Raw genomic sequence first — 25,230 nt, 5'->3', positions numbered from 1 at the left:
TTGTCATAATTGGTTAGGTAAAGAAATATTCTATTGGCAAAAATAATAGAGCGTTACAATGTATGTCATACAACAAACAAATTTGCAATCATAGAATCGTATGTGAGGATTCATAACAAAATGACGACACCCAAAAGCGCCAGTGGTTTTTAATTAAGAAAAAGTGAGCACAAATAATCCATTCAGGGATCTTGCAAGAAAATGTGAAACAAAACATTGTCGACAAGTTACAAAGAAAAGATTTATATGAATAACATACCTTGAAAAGTGTTTTTAGAATGCAGTAACAAAATTAATCAGATATGCGAAGATTGAGATTGGTGAGCAAAAATAGATGCAAGTCCGTGACATAGACCACGCTAGCGATGAAAATAGAGACAATAAAATTTTGTGAAGCCAAAGTTAGAGGCCACTTTTCGGTTTTTAAATAAAGGAAATCATCGGTATCGTCCTCTTTTTCTAGCCAAAACGACAAATTTTCCAATGGTTTTTTGTCGGTATCTTCGTTTCTGTTTAGTATTCAACATCAAAAAGATTCTGTATTAATGTTTTCAAACGTAAGACAGATTCGGTGACGTCATTTTCAAACGTAAGAGAGGTTCGGTTTTGTCGTTTTTGAAATTAAGTGAGATTCCGAATCTTTTAGAGAAACGTCAGGATTTTTTAAACTCCGGGTGTGAAAAGAAGATTATTCCAGCGGACCGAACAAGGAAAAGATCAGCACTGGGCGTTTTCAAACGCAACCAACAACCAAAAACTTAGCTTGATAGCTACCAGAAAGTACGTCAGAACGCAGTGAAAGCGATTTAATCAATAGAATTCTCACCAATTTTAAACAAGTATGTTACAGTTTTGATTTTAAAATTAACCAAGAAACTTTTTTTACTCATTGATTTATTTTGGCGAATAAGCTAAACAAGAATTTTCAATGAGTTTGCACGTTCTTTTATAATTTTTGTTTAGAAGAAGGCTTGAAATGATTTCAAAAAATTGTATCATAACGTTTGACTACATTATACACAGAAAAAAAACAAATTTTCCAATAAAAAACTGACAATTTCCTACGTCAATAAACGAACATACCGACGCTTTCTTGTGTTTAAATACCAGAACGTTTTAAAATGCCAGAGCTTTACAATGTATGCCATGTAAGTAACAACTTTGCAATCATTGAAACAAATGTAAGGGTTCAATACAAAAAAAGACGACACGCAATAGCGTCAGTGGTTTCCATCGGACCGAACAAGGAAAAAGATCAGCACGGGGCGTTTTAGCTTGAAAAATACAAGAGAGTACGTCAGATGAAGCGAATTATTCAACAGAATTCTCATCAATTTTGAACAAGTGTCTTACATTTTTGAAAACAAATTAAACCACTAAATTTATACTCATTCATTTAATTTTGCGAATGAGCTAAAAAGAATTTCCAATGAGTTTGCTCGTTCTAATATAATTTTGTTAAAAAAAGCGCTTCAAATTCTTTCAAACAACCGTATCATAACGTCTGACTACATTATATACAAAAAAAACAAATTTCCCAATGCAAAAAACCGATACTTTCTTACGTCTATAAACCAACATACCGACGATTTTCATGTTTAAATACCGAACATACCGAATCGTCTAAAACTGAACATACCAAACCTCTTTTGTTTCCAAAAATGACCATACCAAATCTTTTTTGTACGTTAGAAATTGACAAAATCGAGCAAACCGAACATACGTAAGCTTTCTCACGTTTGAAACGGAAGATACCGAAGTCTTCTTACATTTTTTTTTGTAGTTTCTTCTCGGTCTTCTGAACTAGAGGGTCATGGTTTTTTGCCTGAAGCAAAAAAAACAAGATTTAGATGCCAAATCTGGTAAAGACTTATCAATTTTCCATTTTGGTGTTTTATATCAGGAAATTGAATTATTGTAAGAAATGAATTTAATCAGCGGTACAGAAGCAATTAAAACGAAAAAAATATATCGAAAGTTTAAAAAAAATTTTGTTTCATCTGCACTGCGGGCATGATACTTTAACAAAGTCGTTAGCAATCGGCCAGAGATCAAAAACAAAGATATCAACCAATACAGTTATTCATTAGAATAACGCTTCAGGTGCTGATGAAGAAAACAATAAAGGTATAATGATTTTAAGTGAGGTTTTTTTCATAGTTTAAATGTCAACCGGATGGACAATTAAAACGCTGGAATGCACTAAAACTTTGCACAAAAATTGTTGAAAATACCAACGCATTTCCCATTGACGCCTTTCTGATTCCTTACGTTTTTCGGAGCCGAAAATTTTAGAGCAATTCGGCGGCGAAATGCCCTAAAATTATGTATTATATGCGCTAAATTTTCTTACGAAATTGTTTATTATCATGAAATCCAATTAAATGTGTAGAAATTGAGGAATTAATCAGTCATTGGATTAAGTGATGACCATGAAAAGCGAACTTTCTTGCGAAGTTTCAGCGCAATATCACGTAAACTTTTGCACCAAAATTTTCGAAATTTGCCGCATTTCAGTGCATTTTTTACATAATTTTATAATTTTTCACGAATGAAAACCGTTTAATGACTGCTGTTTTCTTTTGAAGATAAACAACGGTTTGGCGCAGTCGGCAATGTCAATAGTATTCAAAAAAAATCACAATAGTCTCTTTAAAAATTATTGCTTCTTCTTCAGCGCTCGGAGAACCAATTATTTTTCCGCTAAAAACTCCCGGAGTAAAGTCAATAGTTGCCCAATTTCCACCTATTTCACTTAAAAAACAAATAGTGAAAATCAGCAAAGCGTGCAACTGAAACGTGCTCATTGTCTCTATTAACGTCTCCGATTGTTTCTCGAATCGGAGGGTAGTGAATTAATTACTCGGGAAAAAAGCGCAGATGTGTTTTTGAAAAGAGTTTTTGTTGATATGAAGGAGTATGTGAAGTATTCTGCATCGGATGAGAAAGTGAGTGGGATAGGAGAGGGTACACATGAACAGCCCTCAACGAGTTATGAACAAAGTCAGTGTGAGGAATACGAGCCCACTGAACAAGGAAAGAAGAAGAAAGTGAGCGTGGACAAATTACCACAACTACCGCCACGAGTCCCAGATACTAAAAAGACGGCTGTGAGTAATTTATTGATATTTTCTTACAGGGTCAACATACAGAAATCTTAAAATAAAAGCTAGGTAATGTATGGATATAATCATTTCATAGTAGCGAAGCAAGGAACATCCAAATCAAAAGCGGCTTTAGTTCCAAAATTAGGTTTAACCACTATGATCTACATTATCGAGAGCAAAATTGCTGGTGTCTCATAATTTACTTAAAAATTTCCATTCCCTTTAATCTTACTATGTCATATGTGGTTCTTATGAAATCATAATGATTTTCGGATATTTCGCTAACATAAGGTTAATAATTGCGCAAGCTCAATTTCGACCCACACATGTGAATCATGAGGTCTCTTAGCAATTTAATGAAAAACCATGAGGCACATGATGTTCCGACCCCCTTTATGCACATTTACAGCTTAACTGTCTAACAAATGAGGAAGGTAGAGAAAACTTTTAAAAATTCAAGTATTTATTCGAAAAAAACTGTTTATGGATAAAAATTTGCGTCCAACTCAAATCACTCACTGAACAAATCATTCATCGCTTTACAGTGCCCAGGACGTTTACCATTAGTAACAATACGAAACAAGAAAAACAACAAAATCAATAAGAACAACAACAGACATTAATAACACCCAAAACTTGATGTCTGTTTGTAGAAAAACAAAGTCTAAATAGCATCAGATGTAATCTAAACTAACACAATAACCAGCTTACTGTTAATCACTAGAAAAAGTTTGTACTTTTTGAGCGTCGGTAACAGATAGACGCAAAACATATTTTCTGAAGACAATTGATCGCAAATTAGTGCAATCCATTTTTTATGAACTGAAATCAATAAATACGCTGTAAAACGACCATCTATAACTCCATAAGATCACCATTAGTTCCTGTCATAATTAAGTTTTTTCAGACCACTACAAAAAACAGATACAGAAAAAAGAAATGAATTAATTTTTGCAAGAAAGCGATGTCGAATCCGTTATAACCCTAGTCTTTTCCTAAGAATAAGAAGTGTGTGGTTGTGCGTTTTTAAACGCCAATAAAATGATGTGTCCACTCATTCATGGGAGTAGGTAAAAAGAAGTGAAGAAAAGTTGAAAACAATGTCTAAAATTTTTTCAAAACTATGAAAGTAAATGTAAGGAATATCATTAGCTATGAAAAGCAAAAACTGGGTTTGTTTTGTATTCTAAGCGGGACCATTGCAAACTTTTTTGATCAGAGTTTGTCCTTCTTTTGAAAAACGTCAAATACAGACAAAAAAATTGGTAAAAACCATCAGCTATTATCCAAACTCAGTAAACAGGCTAATGAGTTCCTCTATTACTAGACAAAAGACCTCCTACTATTCAGAAATTCCCTTACGGCTACAAAGAGAAAAGCAATGAAAGACATATTGAAAAAAATGATTAATTATTTCTAGAAAACTGGGTTGAAACCGTTAAAACCATAACCTATTCCTGAAAAAAATTGTATCCTGAATTGTTCCAGATGACCAGAAATTGCAATTTATTGTGAAACTGGTAGCATCAAAGCCAGAAAACAAATAGTTAAAGTTTAAAGTCGTAATATGGATTATAATTTAATTAAGTGCAAAATGAATCCTGTCTCTGCAGGAACTAAGCTACAAGCTAACCAAGCTATTGAAAAAGAGTTGCAAAGCTCTATAACCCAATTTTTTATTTTGAAAATAATTGATATTAAAATTCAAAACGAAAATAATCTTTGACTAAAAAAAATTACTTGCAATTGTTTATGAAGCCAATTGAGCTGTCAAAAGTGAGCCTTAATATGAATTGTTCTTGTGTGTGGTGAAGATAAAAGAGGCGATAATGTTTTTAAAGAAAAAGGACAGACACTGACTACAATCCGGTTTACTTTTGGATTTTAGTACTGCACGATCAGACCAAAGGTAACATTGCTGTTACTTTGTGTTCATTAAGAACAAGCCATGGTGACAAACGTAATGGTTGTAGATAGTTTGACAAAAAGTTCATGTATCATAAAAAAAGCTGTTTTTAGAATTATTGAGTTATATTAGCTCAAAACCGGCAAAAATTCGAACCCAGAAAATTTTCACAGGGAGCAGAGAAGTAAACTAACCATCTCTTGAGGTGAAGCAAGCTGTTTCATCAATTCTTAAGTGTTCCCTTCCTGCAAATTTAAGAAAGTTTACTAAAAAAGCTAACTCCTTACATTTTTCTTTGAAAAAAGCTGATTTTTTTAAATATATAGCGAAAAAAAAGTAAATACAAAATTTTATCAACTCCCGTCTTTCTTTAGAAAACAAACCAACAACACTTTTTATAAAACATTTGTAACGTTTTATTTTATCAGAACTGCCAAAAAATATGGGCGATAAGTCCAGAAAAGGTGATTAAAAAACCGAAGTCCGTCTATTATTCACAAAAAATTCAACCTCTATAACTCCCTGTAGAATTCGAATATCAGAAAAAAATTTTTTACTCCATATTCTGCGCAGAACTATTTTTCTATTGATGCCAGTCTCAACACTCTTCGATTCATATATCAATCGGCCAAAATTGACTGAACAAAAGGAACCAATTTGAGTATATAGTTCCTCCCCCACAAGTGGGTCGGAACAATTAGACCATTTTTAAGAAGGCACCTGAGCATGATTTGCTATTGATTTTTTCAGTGAAATTTTCAGACCTTTGTTGCTCCGAAAATGAACAATACTCACATTCGTCCCTAAATAGAATTAGATTTCCTGCAGGACATTCCTCACAAAGGACTGCCAGTATTGGCACCAATTCATCTTCCTTTCTCGAGAATCACATATTCAGCTGTTTGTAGAAACTTATGCCGTTTTTCAGCATTTTTAATGCCCCCGGTGGGAGGATTTTCCCGGAAAATAACGGGAAAAAAGTGTAAAGAGTGTAAAAAGAGTGAACAAAAGAGTGTAATAACAGTGAAATTTTTTAAAATTCCACTCTTACACTCTTTTCCCGGATAAATAAGAGTCGAAAACGGATTACACTCTAATCCCCGCTAATTTGGGGTGAAATAGGGGAGAAGTCTCCTCCCGGGTTCCTATAATTCAATTTCTTAAATTGGCCACAGCGGCAGAACAAAACGAATGAGGTCTGAACGGATTGCCCCTTTTTACACCAAATTTATGCTCTAGTTTTGGTACCTAAAAAGCAAAGAAAAACTTTGAGTCGTGTAGCAGAAGAAATCATTTATGCAAATCCTGTATACAATATTCACCTGTTTTCTGGAAAAAAATCGTTTGATGGAAACAAAAGCATTCTCAAAATCAAATTGAAAAAAAAAAACAGGAGACCTGTTGGGATCAAAAAAGCTTCTCAAATGCCCCTTTTGATGATTGGATTATTGATTTTCTCAACAGCTACTCCAGGCTGTAGTGTCTCACGGACTTCTTACGCTTCAGTTTTAACTAGGTGACTGAATTTTTTGCTATAAGCATTTGGAAAATTTCACCGACAGCGGCAGGCGCCACAATTTTTACTCAGAGTTGTTAAAGATTAGCTACAAATTAAAATAAAACAAAATTCGCGAAGCTATCTCTACAGGCGTTGTTCACAGATTGTGAAAGATTTTTTTCAGAATTGCTTCACATCAATTTTTTGCATGTCATTGAAAAGCTTGACATGTGATTTGCTGGGTTCAATGTTGCTATGTGTTTTGGGAAACCATTTAATTGTTCATTCACTGCATTTACGCTAAATTGATGTGATGCAGACGATATTATCGGTGCTTATTTTCACCGTGTGCGTATTAATCGGAGCTATCTTTTTTGACACTAGAACTTTGGCCACTCTATCAAAATCACCCAAAAAGTTCAAATGCATTATCTCTTGTTGAAAGTGAACGCGCGAGATTTTTTCCTGGTTGAAAAACCTTAACATCAGCGTAAAAAACAACATTTTACTTCAGAAGTTTTTGGAATACATTATTGAAGTTTTTTTGAAATTGAAAAAAATCTCAACACTTTGGGCGAGAGAATTGCTACTGTCAAAGAAGTCTTCAAAGAGCTCCATTTTATATTTAAAAGGTCAAAAATGCTAAATAAAAATCCAAAATTATGCGATTTATATGAGGACATTGACCAGGCCACTAAAAAAGCAAACTTGATAAACAAAATGGCAAACTATGTAGAAACAAACACTTGCAGATCATCGTATTCAAAGTTGGTGAAACTGAACAGATTGTGATGGAACATTGTGATGGTTTTTCCGAATTTCTACTATAGTTCAGCGTGGTTTGTAAAAAAACTAAAAAAGTATGCTGTAAATCTGTAGATTACAGAATTCAGCGTTATCAGAGCCGTGAATTTACAGGCTCACAAAGTGGAGCAAATTTAGATACATTTTTTTCAAAGAGGGCTAGATCTTGACTGTCCTGAATTAACATGGGACGCTTTAACAAGATCTTAGTAGGCTAAAATTTCGCAGTAATTTATGACAAGTTATAATAAAAAATTTTAGAATAACCAGTATCTTGAAACACGTGCAGATGTTTTTTATACAGTGTCATTTATATTCTCCTAATGCGGCCAATTTTTTTAACTCTCTGTCAAGGTCTGCAAAACTTTTTTTTTCTATGTTGCTTAATAATCTGTCCAACGCTCTAGTTTAAGAAATCTACGAGCCATAGTATAGAAAATGATCAACGTTTCTATTACAGACAAATCTCGACCGGCCGATTGTAAACCAAGCTGCTCATAGAAGGTCGTTCAAAAAATCTCAAAAAGTTACTTTCGTTTTGTTAGAAACCAGTAGTGCCACCCAAACCAGTTAAGCAGCCAAGCCAAGACCATGTCTACGAGGATCTGGACCTGTTAAACAGTCCAGATTATCAAGGGACCAGCACTACCCCTACAGTAAACCAGTCTCAAATACCCGAAGAGGAAGGGTTCCCAAAAAGACGAGTATCAGACAATGGTATCTATCAGACCCCTTATGGATACTATTCAGCACCACAGCCGGAAAGCATTCCTGCAAAAACCAACGGAGAAAACGCCATTTATGAATCTCCTACTTATGTTGAGCCAGCCACAAGTTCTGCCACAGTGGGTGTCCAGTTGAAACCAGGGCCGTCTATCCAAACATATGAGCGGGTAACTCCACAGGAACCCATTGGATATGTTGATTATGCTGATTTGATTGATGAAAAAGCACCACAAACGGAGAACACATCTTTGAAAATGGGCGAGAATGATTTTTAGAAAACATCAGATTTATCGACAAAAAGTGAAGAGAAAGTGAATTTTTCTTCAACTCGCCATAAATTTAATTACTTTTTAAACCGTGCACATTCCTGTATTGAAACATTGGCATTGCAAATTGTTTACAATTCATGTAGACCACGTTTGGACCAGATTAAAGTGATATCTTCCGCTGGAAGACTTGTAAATATTCTACTGAGCTTTGCTTAATTTATGTATACGTCTACTGATACTTTGCAACGTTGCCTCAATGATTTAAAAAGCCACATTCAAACTGGAATTATCTGTCGCTTTTTTCCTCGATGGCTCTTCTTAAAGATACGGTCAACCTGCTTTCTGCTCTCAAAGTAACTAATAACACAGTTATTTGTAGAACTTGGATAGATATGTCACATTATTTAATTAAAAAAGCAAGCCTATAGGGCATTGCATGAATATAAGCACTCCTCAATTTTTGGTGCAGAAGGAGGAGAAATTGAAGAATTAAACCTATCCGACATTGTTAAATGTCTGATTTCTCAAAGAAAAATACTGATTTTTCATACAATTGTTCCCGCGACCCATGTTTTACGTTTAGAAATTTAAGCGTGCTTCAAAACTCGTTGCCGTGAGCAAATTTAATACGGATTTGCATCAAATTTTGATATATCTAAAACTAGAGTACGCAACGAGCGTTGCAACAATTTGAAAAACTAACAATATTTGGTAATAAATTTCCAGACCAATAGTCATTAGTTCACACGCGTCACCTTTTTCAAAGTTTGCCATATCTTATAACGAAGCCCACCTATCAAAGTTGCCTCACGAGGAAGCATCTCCGACGAGATTATATATGGATACCATGTTTTCTACCACTCACAAGAGTTCATATATATATATATATATATATATATATATATATATATATATATATATATATGATTTCTCCAGACGAAATCACATATTGGCTCTAAGTATGCAAAGATAATATACAAACTTTGCAATGTGAAAACCATAAAAAGACTCATTTAGAATCTAAGTTTTGATTAACAAGAATTGTCAACCTCTTACTTTTTAGCTACCATATAGCGTATGGACACTTTAAAAAGGTTGGTGCTGCTTTGAAGATCCCTTTCGAAAAATTTCCTCAGATTTGCCGGATATTAGACCACCAAATTAAAATTTTGGCAACATAGGTTCATAATTTTCCAGTATTTGAGTGAACAGCTCGGTGAAATTAAAGCCCGCGCAAAGCAAAATGTACAAAAAGATAGCCGTTTCATAGAGATTTCTCATCCCAGACAATTTCATTTTCCTAAAAAATTATCTATGAAATATATAGCGATTAGAACGCATTAAAGCAACAACTAGGTAATTGGTTCAACCTATAGGTAATTAAAAGCTAAGCAACATTTTATACAACTTTCTCTCAATTATGTTCTTTGTAGTAGAAAAATCCGTGTAAGCTCAAATTTATCTCCCAATTTGTAAAGAGAAGAAACCACTGACGATAAAAAAAACTATTTCAAAATGCGAAGAAATGAATATTTCTGCATGCAAAATTATTTCAGGGTCGCTTTTACTCATTTAATCATTTATCGTTTTTTATTATATTTCTTAACTGACTTTAGTTTAATTCATTAATATAAATGTTAACGTTATTTTTAGTTAACTGTAAAAATGCTGCCAAAATAGCTGCCAAAATTCGACACTTTTGCAAATAACGTGAACTTATTTCTCAGGTGAAATCTTCTTGACGTCTATGTAACAAACGGACATAAAATGTATCTGAGTTATATTTTTCTAGACCGTTTTGTTCCAGGCCACTTTTTTTTTCTTAAACTACTACCCAGCTGCTTTCAACTTAACACTAATTGGGATATTTTGATCAAAGACTAACTAATCGAAAAAGCAAAAATTAATACATGTCAAATGTTACTAAACATAGAAACTGGAGACTTGCAACCAAATTAAGCAACACTTTGAAAATGCTTGATTATTAGTTCAAAAGAGTCTGATACTAAAATCAAGCAGGTCCACGGGTCGAGGTGTTACCTCCATTCTACGCAAAATTATGTAAGATAAGCGGTGAGAGCGGGAAATTTTGTAAGATGAGCGTTGAATGCGGTGAAATTACATAATTTTACCGCTGAATTTAGCGGTGAAGTTACACTATTTCACCGCTTGGAAAAAAAGTTTCCAAAATATGTGAGATAAGCGGTGAATGAAATTAAATTACCTATATTCACTGCTTAGAAAAAAGTGTCAAAAAGATGTAAGATTAGGGGTAATTTTAGACGGGTATAACCATGGAAGATAGGTGGATTATGGGGAGTAATGGAGGAATTGTTAGATTTTACCCTTTCTAAACTTACCCCTTAATATAAGATGTTTTTGACACTTTGTTCTAAGTGGTGATTTTTTATAATTTCATTACTAGAGTAAGCGGTGAACTCAAAATAAATCACCACATTTCACGGCTAAAATATGTAATTTCACCGCTAAAAATGGCAACTCTTACAAAAATTCAATACGCTCGTTTTACAGAAAGAGAGTGAAATTGATTTAAAATTAAAGCAAGTATCCTAAAACGTATAGAGAATTGGCGCAGTGGGAAAACGAGTGGATGACATGCAGGGGTGAGAGGTTGGAACCCGTGTAAGGACGTTAGGAAGAAGTAAGCGTTGAAATGTGGTAACTTTTTGTAAGTTCACCGACTCCTCTAGCGTTGAACTTACATAATTTCACGGCATTCACCGCCATTCACCGCAAAATTATGTACGAAACTCGCGGTGAAAACAACAACCTTTTCACCGCTTATCTTACATATTTTTTTATTATTCTTCGACCCGGGTCTTTAATATTTAACCGGTTCTCGCCCAAACCTCATCTTGATATTGAAATAACTTTTCAAGCCTATTTTCTGCAGGCATATTAAAATTCAGTTCATATAGAGAAATCAAGAATTTGAATTTGTGACTAAATGCGACATTAAAGAGTTCCATTAATATTCTACTACTGTAGTCATAATGGCCACATTTTATGGGCCAATATTAAAATTAATGGAGAACAACTGGGGAAGAAGTCTTTAATCTGTCTCATATGGCACGACGCCTTTCATCATCAGAGCAACATCCATTTTACAACTAATATGTCATAAAATAATACTCACACCAGAAAAAAAAGAGTTCCAGTCTTCATTTATTCTGCACAAAATTCTTGTAATTGATATTTTCTGCAAGTCTGGTCCAGACATCCAGACAGACACAGTTATAAAAAGTATATATTGAGTCTATAGCCAGAGTCTATAACTCGCATAATGAGGTTGTCTTTAATTAATTTTGTCTCTGTTTTCATTATTCTGGTGAGTCATTTTTAAATCTGCTTTCCCGGTCATACCAACTAGTGCATTTCGGTACTGATTTAGTACTTGAGTCAGTTTTACTCTGATTCGTTGTATGATTTTGTCAGAATATCGCATGCCAGAGAAACATTTTTACTCTGATTTTAGTCTGCTTTAACGTGAGTAAGATTTAAAAAGACAAAGTTGTTTTTACAATTAACAAACTAAAATACTATTACTTAAAATTTCATTACTTTTAATCACAGCACATGGGATCTTTTCCGCTACCGCATCCTGTAAACTAGGCACCCCCACCCCCTGTTTAATCATTATAAATGTATGTGATTTATAACCCATGCATGCGTGTGAATAGGCATTTAGAAAATATTACTAGAGCGGAGGTTTGAAAATAATATGTTTATAGCAATAAGTTGCTGTATATAATGCAAAAATTAACCAAAAACTTGTTATTATTGCGTCTTTAGTAATTACGGGGTGTAATACTATAATTTTCTTGAAAATTGTTGCATATAAGGTTGTTGATTATACCACGAACAATATTATGAAAACAAATAACCCTCTCAGAAGGGAGCAAAACCTTAATTTTCGGGGGTGTCTAAATTTCGGCTATACAGGACTTTGGGGGGGAGAGAAGATCCAAAAATGGCAAAGAGCTTTATGGAATTCTTGTTAATACCTATTTGAATAAAGATAAATATTGTAAGGCAAAACTAATGACGCAATAGTTTATCCAGAAATTTTAATTTGTCAAAGTTTGAATGCCTCCATTGGAAATAGAAAAACCAATAAGAAAGGGAATGATGATAGACAGTTGCTACACTTATAAAAAGTTCACATAAGCGTGGCACTTTCACTTGTAACATTTAAAATCAGTACAATGATTTTTTTAACTTCTTTCTTTTGGTATCAGGATTTTATCAAGTGAAAATTAAATAACGACAAGAAAAATGAATTGTTCTGTGAGCACTGACGGGTCTTCTGTGGTAAATGAAGACAAATTGATAATGCACTTTTATGAGACATTGTCATTGGAAAGCTTTATTTATATTAATTTTCTTGAAAGCAATTTTTGGAATTCCATAATAAATCTTGAAAAGAAATTCTCGTTTCTTGTAAAACGGTCGCATTTTTTTTCGGACACTGCCACTCTTGTACTTTAGAGCAATAAAAACCTTTTTAAAAAAAAGCATTTTGATTTGAAATTGTTAATTTTTGTGTTTTTTTAAATAAAATATAATAAGAAATTTTGCAGGGATTTTATTCATTGGATTTATATTTGGTCAATTAAATTCTACCATTGGCAAGCCAGAGCTAAGTTTGAACCATTGCGTTTTTACTTGCGTCTCGTCCAACGAAATCGAACTAGTATTCAAAAATAAATTGTGATTTTAAATTAACAGAGTCAGATTTTCCAAAATTTGACTAAAATGTCACGAAAAATCATTGTCAAGAGCTGTCTTGACTTGGTGAAGTACACTTTTGCTAATATTGGTAAAACACTATTGGTAAAAAAGTGTTCCTAGATTGTGCTATGGCTAGGATATATACATATATACAAATATATATGCAAATATATGGTTTGTGGGTTTCCATATAAGCCTTCTGCTCTAAAAAAAACTGTCATCTGAATGAGACCAAAAAAGATTTTTGTTTGACTGCAGATAGATATTGTCTTGGGATGTGGTGATTCAGACGTACAAAAGAATTGGCAAAAACAATCACTTTATTTTCCTAGTATTATAAGTTTTGAGCACAAGGTGTATTTTTGCTGTTTTTGTAACTTGGAAAGGCCTTAAGCTATTCCGGATACAATTTTTTTTTTGGTTGTGGACGAAGTGAACATAAGCAATTGCGGATCTGAAATTGTCTTCTTTAACTATTCATTCATTTGGTTGTTTGTTATAAATTTAATCAAAATTAAAAGTAATTCTCGATACTTCAAACTCAGCTCATTTAAAAGATCTAGTTGTTCAAGGTGAAAAAACCACTAAATTTTCATTTGAAAATTGGCCAACTTTGATAAAGTATCTGTTCAACCTAAAATTACATGTTTTAACCTTGTACATAAATTTTAACATGGTACCACGAACACAATTATATGGAGATAATTTCTTTTGAAATGTTATTTTACTTTTAAACGTACCGAGAGTAATCCAGGAATAGGTCGAAACGCTCTAATGCTGTAAAAAAATATAATTGCTACAGTTGATTTCTCAAAATGAGATGTTAAGCCTGCAGGTTGAAACTCTTCTTTAATTCAAATTCAATAAAAAACCAATTCTTCGTAGCTTAATTTCAACGCACATTCAAGTTTGCAGTTCATTGTTTAAACATTCAATAAAAACAATTCTCATAATGAGTACGACAAAAGGCATGTTCTTGTTACAGCAATAGAATTTTTCTGTTTTTTTTCCCAAAATTATCTATGAAATGTTAACCTGAGAATTGCATAAATTATAATTGCTTTGAGCCCTGCATATTTTAGAAAACAGTTTGAATCTTAAAAGAGTACAAAAAGAAACATTGGCCAGAATGTTGGCAGATTTCAATCTGCCAAGGTCTAGAAGTTTTTGCGAGCATTTTCAAAGAATTTTGTTAATTTACTTTGAATGTTCTTAATTTACAGCGCAGTTTTAGACTGTTCTCGCCTTGCCTGACTCATGAACTCTGCTCTTTTGGTTGCTTCTCATCACCTAATCCACTCTGGCTTCATTTTCCATCCTTGAGATGAAGAAATTTGATTAACATTATTAAGCCCTTTTGTAAGAAATGCGCTGAAAAGTGCAGAGCCGCGCTGAAATTTTGTCGCAGCTCATTTTGTACTTCCAACTTTTCAAAAATTGTCAAGTTTTCAGCGCTTTTAAGTGCTCTCCTTGCAAGGATTTCATATATTAGAGTAAAACTTATTGGCTGTAATATCAAGACAAATGCTTTTCTTAATATTGCGCTGAAATCTGCTGAAACTTTGAAACAAGTGCGCCAAAAAACACACTTACACACAGTCACCCTTAGACAACACATAAAGACGCACATCCACGCAAACATACGCACACAAACAGACACAAACACATACACACACAAGAACACACTCTCAGGTAGCCCACCTTAGACGATACATTGAAAGCTAACTAAGACTTACATTGCGTCGCGAAAAAATAAGGCAACTTCGTACTTCGCCCCATAAGTCCCCAAACCTTCTCCACGGCACCAGAGCCAAATTTTTTGTCACCTATTTCTCAATTCTGACCTCCTAACACCGTTAAAATAAAACCTTTATATCTTTCATTTTATTTTTTTACCATTCACAAATGGTTATAACTTTTTACACGTTCGAAAAACTACGAAAAGTAGTAGGGCACCGTATAAGACCGCATCGAGTTTTGCAAGGTTTTTAAAGCTTTTTCAATTATGATATTGGTCTTTAAGTAAACCCAACACTTGTAAAATTGTACCTTGACACAATTCGAAAATAAGGAACTTGTATGCTATTCAAGGTCTTAGCCATTTTTGTAGTTCGTCTATGGCAATGGTTTTTTTGAATATATAATTCTCTAAGATCCCTGGCTGACATAATTGTTCTTTTCTATCGTTCTCAATGATACACCAGAAGAAACTAGTGCTTTTTAAAAACCCGAAAAACATGAGGTATTCGAAGAGGCAAAAGTTTAACAGAACAATTTCCTTGTGGACAACCGTATTTCCTGTTGATTTGTAAAACAAATAAGAGACCCCACATAGAGTAATTGTTCCTATCCGTTTTGACATATAAATTTCTCAGTTTTTCGCCAACGATTCCAATTATTTTCTTTAAAATCAGTCAAGTAATTTTGCCAATAAATGATAAACTGCGGTGGGGTGTCTTTATTGATAAAAATTACCATTTGCGCACTGACGGCTGGGTAACAAAGTGAGTTCGAGAAGGTCGAGGAAGACCTTTTGAATGTCGCAAATTTCGGTCAGTGATTCCGAAAATAAGATGGATGTTATAGTAGAACAAACTACTGCTTTTTTGAAACCAGAAAAGTTGGAAGTAATTAAAGAGGCAAACGTTTAATCGAACGGTTTCATAATAGACAAACGTTTCTTTGTTGCTATCAATATTACTTGGAAAGGGCGGCCAATTTTCTTCAAGGCATCATGATTAATTCAATTATTTCAATTGTCAATGGGCCAAAAATTAAGTTTTTCTTTTAAGTACTGCCTAATTATCCCTCAACTACTTCCTTAATACTGAACCAGGAGCTATATTTATTACGAGACCACATGGAGTAAGACTTTCATGCCGCTTTGACAAATAAACTCTTTGAGTTTTTCGTCACCGAATCCGATTAGTTTCTTTAAAATCAGTTAAGCATTTTTGCAGCTAAAAGAAATGCGGTTTATGACAACGTGTAATTGTTTCCCAAGTTCCAAATTCCAGCCCGTTCGAAGATAAAACAACACGAAGAATAAGGGAAAATCACAAAATTTGTTTTTTTTTGGATAGTTTTCAGCAGTATCATATGTATTTAAAGTTGATTTATCTTATTTTGTAATGTTTTTTTTGTTTGTTTTGGACAACTGTTAGAGTACAGTTGTTAACGTGCTATAGCAGAATTCCTTAATTTATACTACTTTATTTCATTAACTCCGCCCTTGCTGATCCCAAGCCCGGATTCAAAAAGGAGTCGGGAAAAACTTCAAACACTCTCAGCAGTGAAGTTTCCAACCTGACTAGAGAGTTATAGACACACGCTCACACTCTCACTTATATATACATACTCACACTCACTCGTTAACTCGCAGATATAAATATGCACATACACACTCATGCACACAGATTTGCATTGAATGCGCTGAAAATTTTCAATTGCGCTGAAAAAATTGTAGAGATTTAAAAATTTTCCTAAAGAAAATTTATAATTTTTTAATAGAAATATGCTTAACTAAACAGAGACTCTGTAAGCAAGGTTCTGAATGCGCTGAAGAGCGCCAAAAATATCAGAAAAAGGTTGAAGTGTTGTTCTTAAAGTTGCGCTGAAAGATACACTGAAGTTGTAATGTTTTTTTGGGCATTTTTTTAAAATTGGACCATCTCGACCATGCGCTCATCAATCGGGGATTTAGAGACTCCTGCACTTTAGGCTTCGTATGTGGTGGAAACCTCTGGATTCGGTACGGGAAACCAGTTCTTTGGCTACTACCACAAGAGGGGTGAGGGAGAGGTGGGGGCTGTTGGGCCAGATGATAAGAGGTACGGCAATGGGGGATACCACCCTGGGTTCGCTGTCTCCTCTTTTGGCAAAAGGAGGGCGGAAGAGCCAGATGAAGATGACACGGGAGCGGAACTTGGCAAGTTTTAAAAGACGTTACTTCCTATAAAAGAGATTTTTTCATTTCTTTTTCATTCTTTTTCATTTTCTCAGTGTGGGCGTTTCGCGGAAACCAGAGACGGATATAAACAATTTTGTAGAAATTTGCTCCCTAAACATATATGGTGGAAAACTGCTATAAGTGCGAGCATACATAAAAAAGCTCGTTATTAAATAATGAGAATAGAAAACTCTATGATTGCAGGTGGAAAAACCTTTGACCCAAATGTTTGCTCTCGTGTCGATATGTGTGTTAAGGGCCTTTTGCATAAAGCGGTGCTGAAAATGCTGCAAAAAATCGTCGCATTTTACTGAATTTATCGCATTTCTTTACAAATTTTGGACACTTTAACAATATTGCCACTTTCTCAAATAAAATCAAATAATTGAAAGAGAGTTATATGAGTGATGTTAGTTTGGAAGATTTTTGATATAAACGGTTCCATGGTACCAGGCTGGTTGAAGAACAGCTTTTGATAATTAATGTTTTGAATGCAATCTCATTATATTTTTCACCGTATTGCCATCGCTACATACTCCAAATAAAAGCATGATTTAGACGGCGAAGCTATTCGTTTCTCACTGCCACTCACACGCAAACGTTTTATTCTAGGGTACAGTTCGCAACCGCATTATTCTTAAGCGTTCATTTTACTGTTCCGACCCACTTTAGGGGGTGAGGGGGGGCTATATCCTCGACTGTTCTTATTCAGTCAGTTTTCGCCGACCGATATATTCTTCGTACAGGACTGTGAGTGGTATCATTAGAACGTTTGTCAAGCGTAAAACTTCTAAGTAGAATTTTTTTTTGAATTTAGAGTTTTCCAAGGAGTTAAAGAGTTTTAAAGATTTAAAAACGTTAGACAAATCTCCGTTGTTTGTTCATATTTTTAGCAGTTTTTGCTTAATTTTTGATAATTTTTTTTCTGAGAAATAATAAAAAAAACATTAAAGCTAGTCAAATTGGTTTTAAAATTAAGAATAGCAGATAATTTGTAAAATTTTTGAACCAACTATGTTTGCAAATTCATCAGCCGAAATTTTGAAAGCTCATCATTGCTCCCTTTCTTCATAAAAGACGGCATTAAAGATTCCTATTAGAACCACTGCAGACCAAAGTTGCTGACACAGTCTTCCAATACTCAAATATGGAGAAAAAAGAACCTTCGGTTTCTAAGAAAATGATCAAGAAGTAATTTTTTGCGGGTTTTTGCAAGTATAGCCGATATTTAAAAAAATTGTTTTATTTTTGCTATATTATGATTTTCCTTAGCCAAAAAATTATTACGTAATGTTTTAAAACAACTACGTTTTTTAGCTGCCATGCAGCGATAGCAGAGCTAGTCTTATTCCTATCCATTAGTTTTTCGATGAAAAAAAAATCGAATTGAAATTTGGTGAATGATGTTTTATTGTAGTCTTGTATAAATAACCAATTGAATTATTCGGTTTCTAAAGAGCTACTTAGTGCTAAAACATCTAACCTTTTCAGTTGATTCTTCATGCTTATGTGGTAATATAAATCAATAAGTATCCAAAATTCAACAATTTAAATTATAATGACCGTTCGGTCAAATTAGCTATTTCGTAATATTTGATATTTCTCTTCATATTCTAAGGGAGACCCAGCAGGGGCAAGACAAACTCTGGTCAAGCTGAGGAACCTCATAGATCAAAAACTGTTCGAATTGTAATGGGTCGCCGGATGCACTTTAAAATTACGTAGTTTTGCCTTTTTAGTGTTATTTTATCTTGGTTACAAACGAGAAAGATTTCAAATTAAACTGAATTGTTTGACAGTTCATTTTTTTAAAATAAAATATGAAAATATGAACATACATATCAACTTCAGCTAAAAGCATAGTTTTTGGCATCAACACCCATTGCAAGTAACTGATGGTAAGCTTTTGAACTATGTTTTATACAATGTTAATGTGTAGCCTTTGGACTTAGAGCAATGGCTTGTACAATTTGCTTCCTCAGCAGTTACAATTTAAACTTTTTTCAGTTTTTTAGATGAAGGCCTAAACTTGTAATGTCTTACGGCTTCTAAAAGATTCTATCATATTATACAAAATTCGGTCTCTTTTTTGCAGCTTTGTAGCGTAGTATCATTAGATAGAAAGATCTGATATTTTAAGTGCTACATGTTGTAGTCCTAATTGCTGTTCTATTCTTTAAAAAATGTTTTAATTGGCGTTATTTTTGGTTAGTTTTGAGTTAATTTTTTTGACACTTTCCAAGTCGTGAGGTTCTATTTTGCTGTCTTGTTTGATCATCAAATAGATCCTTAGTGTCAACATGTCACATATCACATATCAAAGTCGCCGATCGCCGTATTCCATATTTCAGTGAATTGACTTTGATCCTACAGCCTTCGACACTGTGTCCTCGACATTTGATTGTCGTCTGTTTTGGATCTTTTTGTAGTCGTATGAGATTCTGGATATTAACAGTTCTCCTTGTTTCTGTTTAAAAGTTTAAATAAAGCCATAGAAATGTTTCAAATAATAACTATTTGCTTTTATGACTTTGACTTAAGTGTTTTCGAAAAGTGCAAGTTAAAGTTTTTTTTCTAACTTTGCCTCTTTTTGTTTTCTGTCAACTTGGTAGTTTTTAACTTCAATAAATGCAGGTCTTATATTTTGTCCGGTGAATTATTGATCTTTCTGTTTAGTTTATTTTCTATTTGATGCTATGTTGCCTCTTTCATTAATTTCTGTACAATTGATAGATATTGAGTTTTGGTCGTAAGTAATGCTGTTTGTTTTTAATTGATTTGTTTGTCGATCTTGTCTCTTACGCTCCATAATGATAATCATTGGCATTCTTTTGAGTTATTGTTTCATTTGTATAGTGTTAGTGCTAAAGCGATTTTTAAATGGATAAACAAATTATTTGCGAACGGAAGGTGATTTATTGAAAACTTTCTATCTTTTCCTGATTTGTGGGACAATTAAGTCAAAAAAGTGGTTGAGTGGAGTTGGAATATTATGTAGGAACGCATATAACCACGCCTCCTTGTTTGGACTATAGGAGACAAAAACTGTTTTTAATTGAAAGTTTGTTTGATTTTTTTAAAAGAAGCACGGCCCGACAAAGATAACCAGATTGTTAGTTTAGTGTACCATATTTGCGAAGATAAAATCTAAACAAAATTTTGATTAGTAGTGATTAAGATACGTTTCCTTCTCAAGCTTGATACCTGTCTGAGCTTATCTTTTCAAAAAATTTTCCAATCCATTGGAAATAGAAGAGTGCAATGATTGAAGTATTTTGAAAATGCTTAACTTACATGATTTTGCGTTGAATTGCGGTGACACCTCGACCCGGATGTCAATATTGCCGGTCATGTAAAGATTCCCGGGTTTCCCGGTAGGGTTTCCGGGATTCGGTGCACTGGGTCCAACGGAAAGCCCCAAAAGCAGGAACGCTGCAACTTAATCAGCAATTTCAAAAGACTAGCAATTTAAATGATGCTATCAGATTATTGAAATTAAACAGATTAATCGCTTCAGAACTGTTTTATCCGCATTTCTTGTCAATGCGAACATGTTTAGATGACCTTGAAGCAGATTTTGAAGATGGTGGAGTGAATTCAAGAGATGGAGAATTGTTTGAGGATGAAAAGAGAGGACCAGCAGGCAGATTCTACTTCGTACACTAACAAAACAACAAACAAATAAACAAACGAAAGAAACTCAAGTCGCTATTCACGTCTCACTTAGTTCAATCAAGCGCTTATTGTCCAGATGAGAAACTTTTGTGCAATTACGAAGATGGTTGTAAAATTAACATAAACTATCTGACTTAAGTTTCAATCTTGTTTGGCGTGCATTGCCAGCCTTAAAAAAATGATTTCCACTCTTTTTTTCTACAATTCAGACTAGATGACGGGAATAATACAGAATTGTTCATTTGGAGCAACGTTCACCCAGATAGAGTAATCTTATTTCTAAATAAGGCCAGGATCAGTGATTGTGATGCCCCTGTCTGTCGTTGAAACCACTCGAAGGTTGGCGGAGGAGTTAATCTGCCCTTTGTCAGTCAAAAGAAATTCTGTGCTTTTTTACTGCTGGCCAGTACACTGTTTATACTTCAATTTAAAAAAATTCTTATAGTGAAATTGATGACAGATATATTGACATAATTTAAAACGTAATTGACAAAAATTTGTTTTCGAGGCAAAAATTATTAGATTGATGGCATATCAAAAAAGTTTTCAACTTTTGCTTTTAAACTATAACTTGGCGTTTTCTATTGAAATCAGTCTACAATTGCTACGGGGTCAAAGTTTTAAGGTGCAATATACACTGCCGTTTTCGCTACTAAATGCAGGTTTTTTGTCTTTAGGTACAGATTTTTTCTGATGGAAAACAAATCACACCAATAAACCTTTTTTCTCTGTTAACTGTATCTCTCAGTTTATTTGCTCAAAAAGTTACTATCAATTTTTGCTTTAAAAAACGTGCACAGATTCTTTTCTGTTGTTAAGCTTCGATGGTGTTTTTTGTCGTTTAAACAAGATCAAGAAAATAAAAAAAAAACGTTTCTTTTCCGAAACAATTTTTCTAAACAACTATTAATTTGCATCAATTCTTTTAAATATTTATGGATATTTGATAAAAAATTTTCAAGCCGTCTTTTATATTTTTCAAAGTAATGATTTATTTATTGTTTTTGATCAAAATTGGTAGAATTTTGCTCTATTTTTTTTGACAGAACTCTTTCTAGACCTGAAATGAAAAGAAAAAAATAACAGCCACATCTTTGCGTGAAAATCAATCCGACCTGAGTAATTCCTAGTCGAAAATGGATGGTTATCTTCCAGAAATCTTTCTGGCAAATTCATGCAAGAGAATGCACTTTCTTCCAGAAATCTCTGACAGCTTCGTACAATATAACCAAATTTCTGCCAGATTCCTACAAGATAACTTTTTTCTACTAGATCTCTACAAGATAATCTTTTTTCGCTAGATTTCTACAAGATAATCAGTTTTCTGCCAGCTTCCTACAATAAAACTATTTTTGTGCCTAGGTCTTTCATGATAACTAAATTTTTTGACGGCTTTCTTTCTCTAAACATATTTGCTTGTTTTCAACTCTTCGCAGTCACTACATTGAAAAAAATTTTGAAAACTGAAAAACTTGGAAACTATATGGAGATAGAAAACAAGGTTATTTAGAGCAAGGGTTGAGGATCAGCTGGATTTGTTTTGGATACTCTGACGAAATTTATTCCTCCTCTCCTTCTTTTGTTGTTCTTTTTTGTCATTGTACCTAATTTTCCATTTGTATTTGTTAGGTAGCTTTTGAAAATAACTCTTACTTTACTGATGTCTTGTTTGCTACAAAACTATCGCACAATATTTATTTTGAAGACCTCTAAACGACTGAAGTAGTTTTTTCTTTATAGTTTTTATTTTAAATCTATGAATTCATTTTTTAATTTTCGAATTTATATACATTTTAATTTTTGCATTAATAACAATTTTTTAATCATTGCATTCATCTTAGCATTTGCTCAAAACTAAACTAAAAAAATGTCTATGAATCACATCTTTTATAGCCCCTCTCTAGATCAGACCTTTTGAAATGTAAAGGGAAAAAATGCTAAAGTCCCGATATTGAAGACTAAATTTCCAAGCCGGGTTTAAAAGATCGATATCCAAAAAAGAATTGCTTTCTGCAAGCAATTTATGTTTCATATTTTGCTTGGAAGAGATAAAAAAATTAAGAATGCCTATTAATTTAATTTTTTTAAAAAAGCCAAGCATGTGTCTAATTCATTTGTCATCCAAACATTTGCAAAATTGTGCAAGAGCTGTAAAAACTTTCGCATAAGAGAAATCATTTTTTCGAATAAATCCTTGATAAATAACAACAGATGTCTGCGGTTCTTTTTTAACAATATACTTTTCTGATTACAAAAATATCTCTCTTCCAACCTTTGGAGTGCTATCAATATCAATAGCGTAAAATTTAGCGATTCTAAGGGAAAGAGTTTTGCAAGAGGCAGCCGTTGGTGACAGCGTTTTAAGAGAGGATCTTTTTTCTGTTTTTCATTAACGAGAAAAGACTTCTAAAGAAAGTTTATGTCTAAAGAAACTTATCATAACTTAATTTATTAAAAAAAAAATCCCAGTTGATACAATAACAAAATTGGCTATCAGAAATATATCTTTGCTTCCAAACTTTTTTGAGTTTAATAGAAATTGGGTTGGTTTTCGTCAGTGCCATTTCTTATATGGGCACAATTTTGATCATCTAGCGGTGCAACGTTAAAGAGTGGTTCTTTGAGCTAAAGTGTTTGTTACTAATGAAAGATGAAAAAAAGTGAACATCTAATAAAAGATTGAAAGCGGACTATGCGTAAAATTATCTTTACCTACAAAAATTACACATCCAACAGTCTTCTTCAATAACTTTTTTAATCATTTGCTAATAAAAATGAAAGCCATTATCATGGGTTTGTGAAGCTTGATATTGGTTTCCAAGAATACGATGGATCTCACTTCAAGCTAATATCATGTATTTTTTAAATTTTAATCATATCAAAATGCTGAGCTTGCAAATAGATGGCCTCAGTTATAGAACCGCGTAGTACTCTTTATCGGGAACGCTATATACTGTATTGTAATGAGGAGTGGTTCATCTCTTTTTGAATCCATGAATGATCATCTTGTGGAATGAAAAATTTTCATCTCACTAATCTATCAAATCAACTATTTTCAAACAAAACTCGATACTGTCTCCAAATTAGAATTACAATTTTAATGGACCATTGTACCAACAATCAGCGCATTAGGATTACTAACTCTGAAATATGTTTTGTCATCTAACAAACCATCTGGAGAAAACGTTTTGAATCATTTTTATTAGTTAGCTTGAATGGCACGACAGCCATTTTGCAGTAAAAAAGCTTGTTAAATTTGATAGAATCTTATACAGAAACGATCATTGCCATTGTCTGTGAATCTCTTTCGTTTTTCGTCGCTTTTGAGAGTGTTGCGATTGGGTTTGTGGTTAGCGGTCATTTGTAACCATTTTAAAGGAGAATCCTTTCCGGAGATTCCTGGCAGGGTGAATCAGCGCTGAATCAGTATACATACAATCTGTTTTTAGGATGGCCAATACTCTGTTCAAGTCCCAATTTACACGGGAGAGTCTTGATTTTTGAGTAAAGTTTACTGTATGAAAGAAAATTAGGCTCATCTAAAATTCCGCCAACACGGTTGGATTTTCATGCTTTTCGAATTATTTTGTGGGTACACCTATCACTTAAATTGCGTAGCAAGCCGTAGCCACTAAGCTAAATCGTCTTTGTGGTAATTTACAACAAACTTGTTTATATATAAATAGTGTGTATACTGAAAGTAAGCTGCAGTAGTATGACATTACACTGCTCAGTTCTTATTTTGGGCTATGAGTAATTTTCAGACTGTTCAGGATAAGTTTTGCCTGGGCTAACTCCCTGACCTGAATAAAATCAAAATGAGGAAGAACTGAACAAAAAGAAATTTAAAAAAAAATCAGGAGATGCAAGGTTTCAGAACTGAATTAAGCTTTGACACTTGAAATGTGCTGGCTCAGCGCTGAAATGCTGTGAAAATCAAGTCCGGGAACTCTTTTCTGTTTTTGAAAACTAACGTCTGTTTATTTGGTTACAATAAATTTCAGAGATATTTGGAAGAAGAAAAAAATCAGTAGTCGAGCGAAGAAGTTGCTTAGAGTAATTAATTTTAAATGTAACATGCTTGCTTTCATTTGAATGTAATATCGTTGTTTTATTTTTAAATTGTCTTTCTAAGATTTGTATAAAAATATAGGAGAAAAACTTTTTTCCGATAAATGGTCGTAGGTCTTTGACATGCTATTTAAATAGAACATCCCATTTAGTATTAATCCAAGACAATTATCGACGTTAAAGAATCTTATCAGACATCTTTTGCTATTCTAAAAAACATTTTTTAAGTCTTTTTTTAAGTCTAAACTATTTTTTAAGTCAAGATTACAGGGTCAGCGAATCGCCTAACTTGAAAATAAAATCTGGAGTGTTTAATTATTTGGATGGTTTCACTTCCTGCAGCAAATACTTCTTTACCCGACCACCAAAGGGAACTATAAACTCAATTGGTTTTTATCCTGTTATTTTGGCTTATCTTTTTTCTTTATCTTAGATAGTTGCTAGTGGTATCACTAGAAAAATCCTCCAGCGTT

The 25,230-nt window shown here is 33.5% G+C and overlaps 2 protein-coding genes across 3 annotated transcripts in view; both read left to right on the top strand.

Annotated features, from left to right (window-relative positions):
* The window catches only part of LOC142348331 (uncharacterized), a 74,298-nt gene extending 65,692 nt beyond the window's left edge, over nucleotides 1-8,606 (top strand). For both annotated transcript variants that reach the window (XM_075399640.1, XM_075399639.1), the window contains 2 exons: nucleotides 2,916-3,110; nucleotides 7,861-8,606. In XM_075399640.1, the coding sequence (XP_075255755.1) occupies nucleotides 2,916-3,110; nucleotides 7,861-8,316 (651 nt within the window). In that variant the 3' untranslated portion in view covers nucleotides 8,317-8,606. The remainder of the gene's footprint in view (nucleotides 1-2,915; nucleotides 3,111-7,860) is intronic.
* A 2,735-nt stretch (nucleotides 8,607-11,341) lies between these two features.
* LOC142348223 (uncharacterized) lies at nucleotides 11,342-20,877 on the top strand. The gene is made up of 3 exons (XM_075399500.1): nucleotides 11,342-11,659; nucleotides 16,783-16,990; nucleotides 20,571-20,877. The coding sequence occupies exons 1-3, from the start codon at nucleotides 11,615-11,617 to the stop codon at nucleotides 20,675-20,677; spliced, it is 360 nt and encodes a 119-aa protein (XP_075255615.1). The 5' UTR covers nucleotides 11,342-11,614; the 3' UTR covers nucleotides 20,678-20,877.
* The last annotated feature ends 4,353 nt before the right edge of the window (nucleotides 20,878-25,230 follow it).

The sequence above is a fragment of the Convolutriloba macropyga genome, chromosome 10, assembly GCF_964194025.1.
Source record: "Convolutriloba macropyga chromosome 10, txConMacr16.3, whole genome shotgun sequence".
Taxonomy (NCBI): Eukaryota; Metazoa; Xenacoelomorpha; order Acoela; family Convolutidae; genus Convolutriloba; species Convolutriloba macropyga.
The sequence above is the reverse complement of the archived record's forward strand: the minus strand, read 5'-3'. Positions and strand labels throughout refer to the sequence as shown.

What these genes read in the sequence shown, in the direction of transcription:
- LOC142348223 (XM_075399500.1), top strand. Translation starts at nt 11,615, where the DNA reads ATGAGGTTGTCTTTAATTAATTTTGTCTCTGTTTTCATTATTCTG. An exon ending in TCTCTGTTTTCATTATTCTG is followed by an intron (nt 11,660 to 16,782) that starts GTGAGTCATTTT and finishes CCTGCACTTTAG; the next exon opens with GCTTCGTATGTGGTGGAAAC. An exon ending in TGACACGGGAGCGGAACTTG is followed by an intron (nt 16,991 to 20,570) that starts GCAAGTTTTAAA and finishes GAACATGTTTAG; the next exon opens with ATGACCTTGAAGCAGATTTT.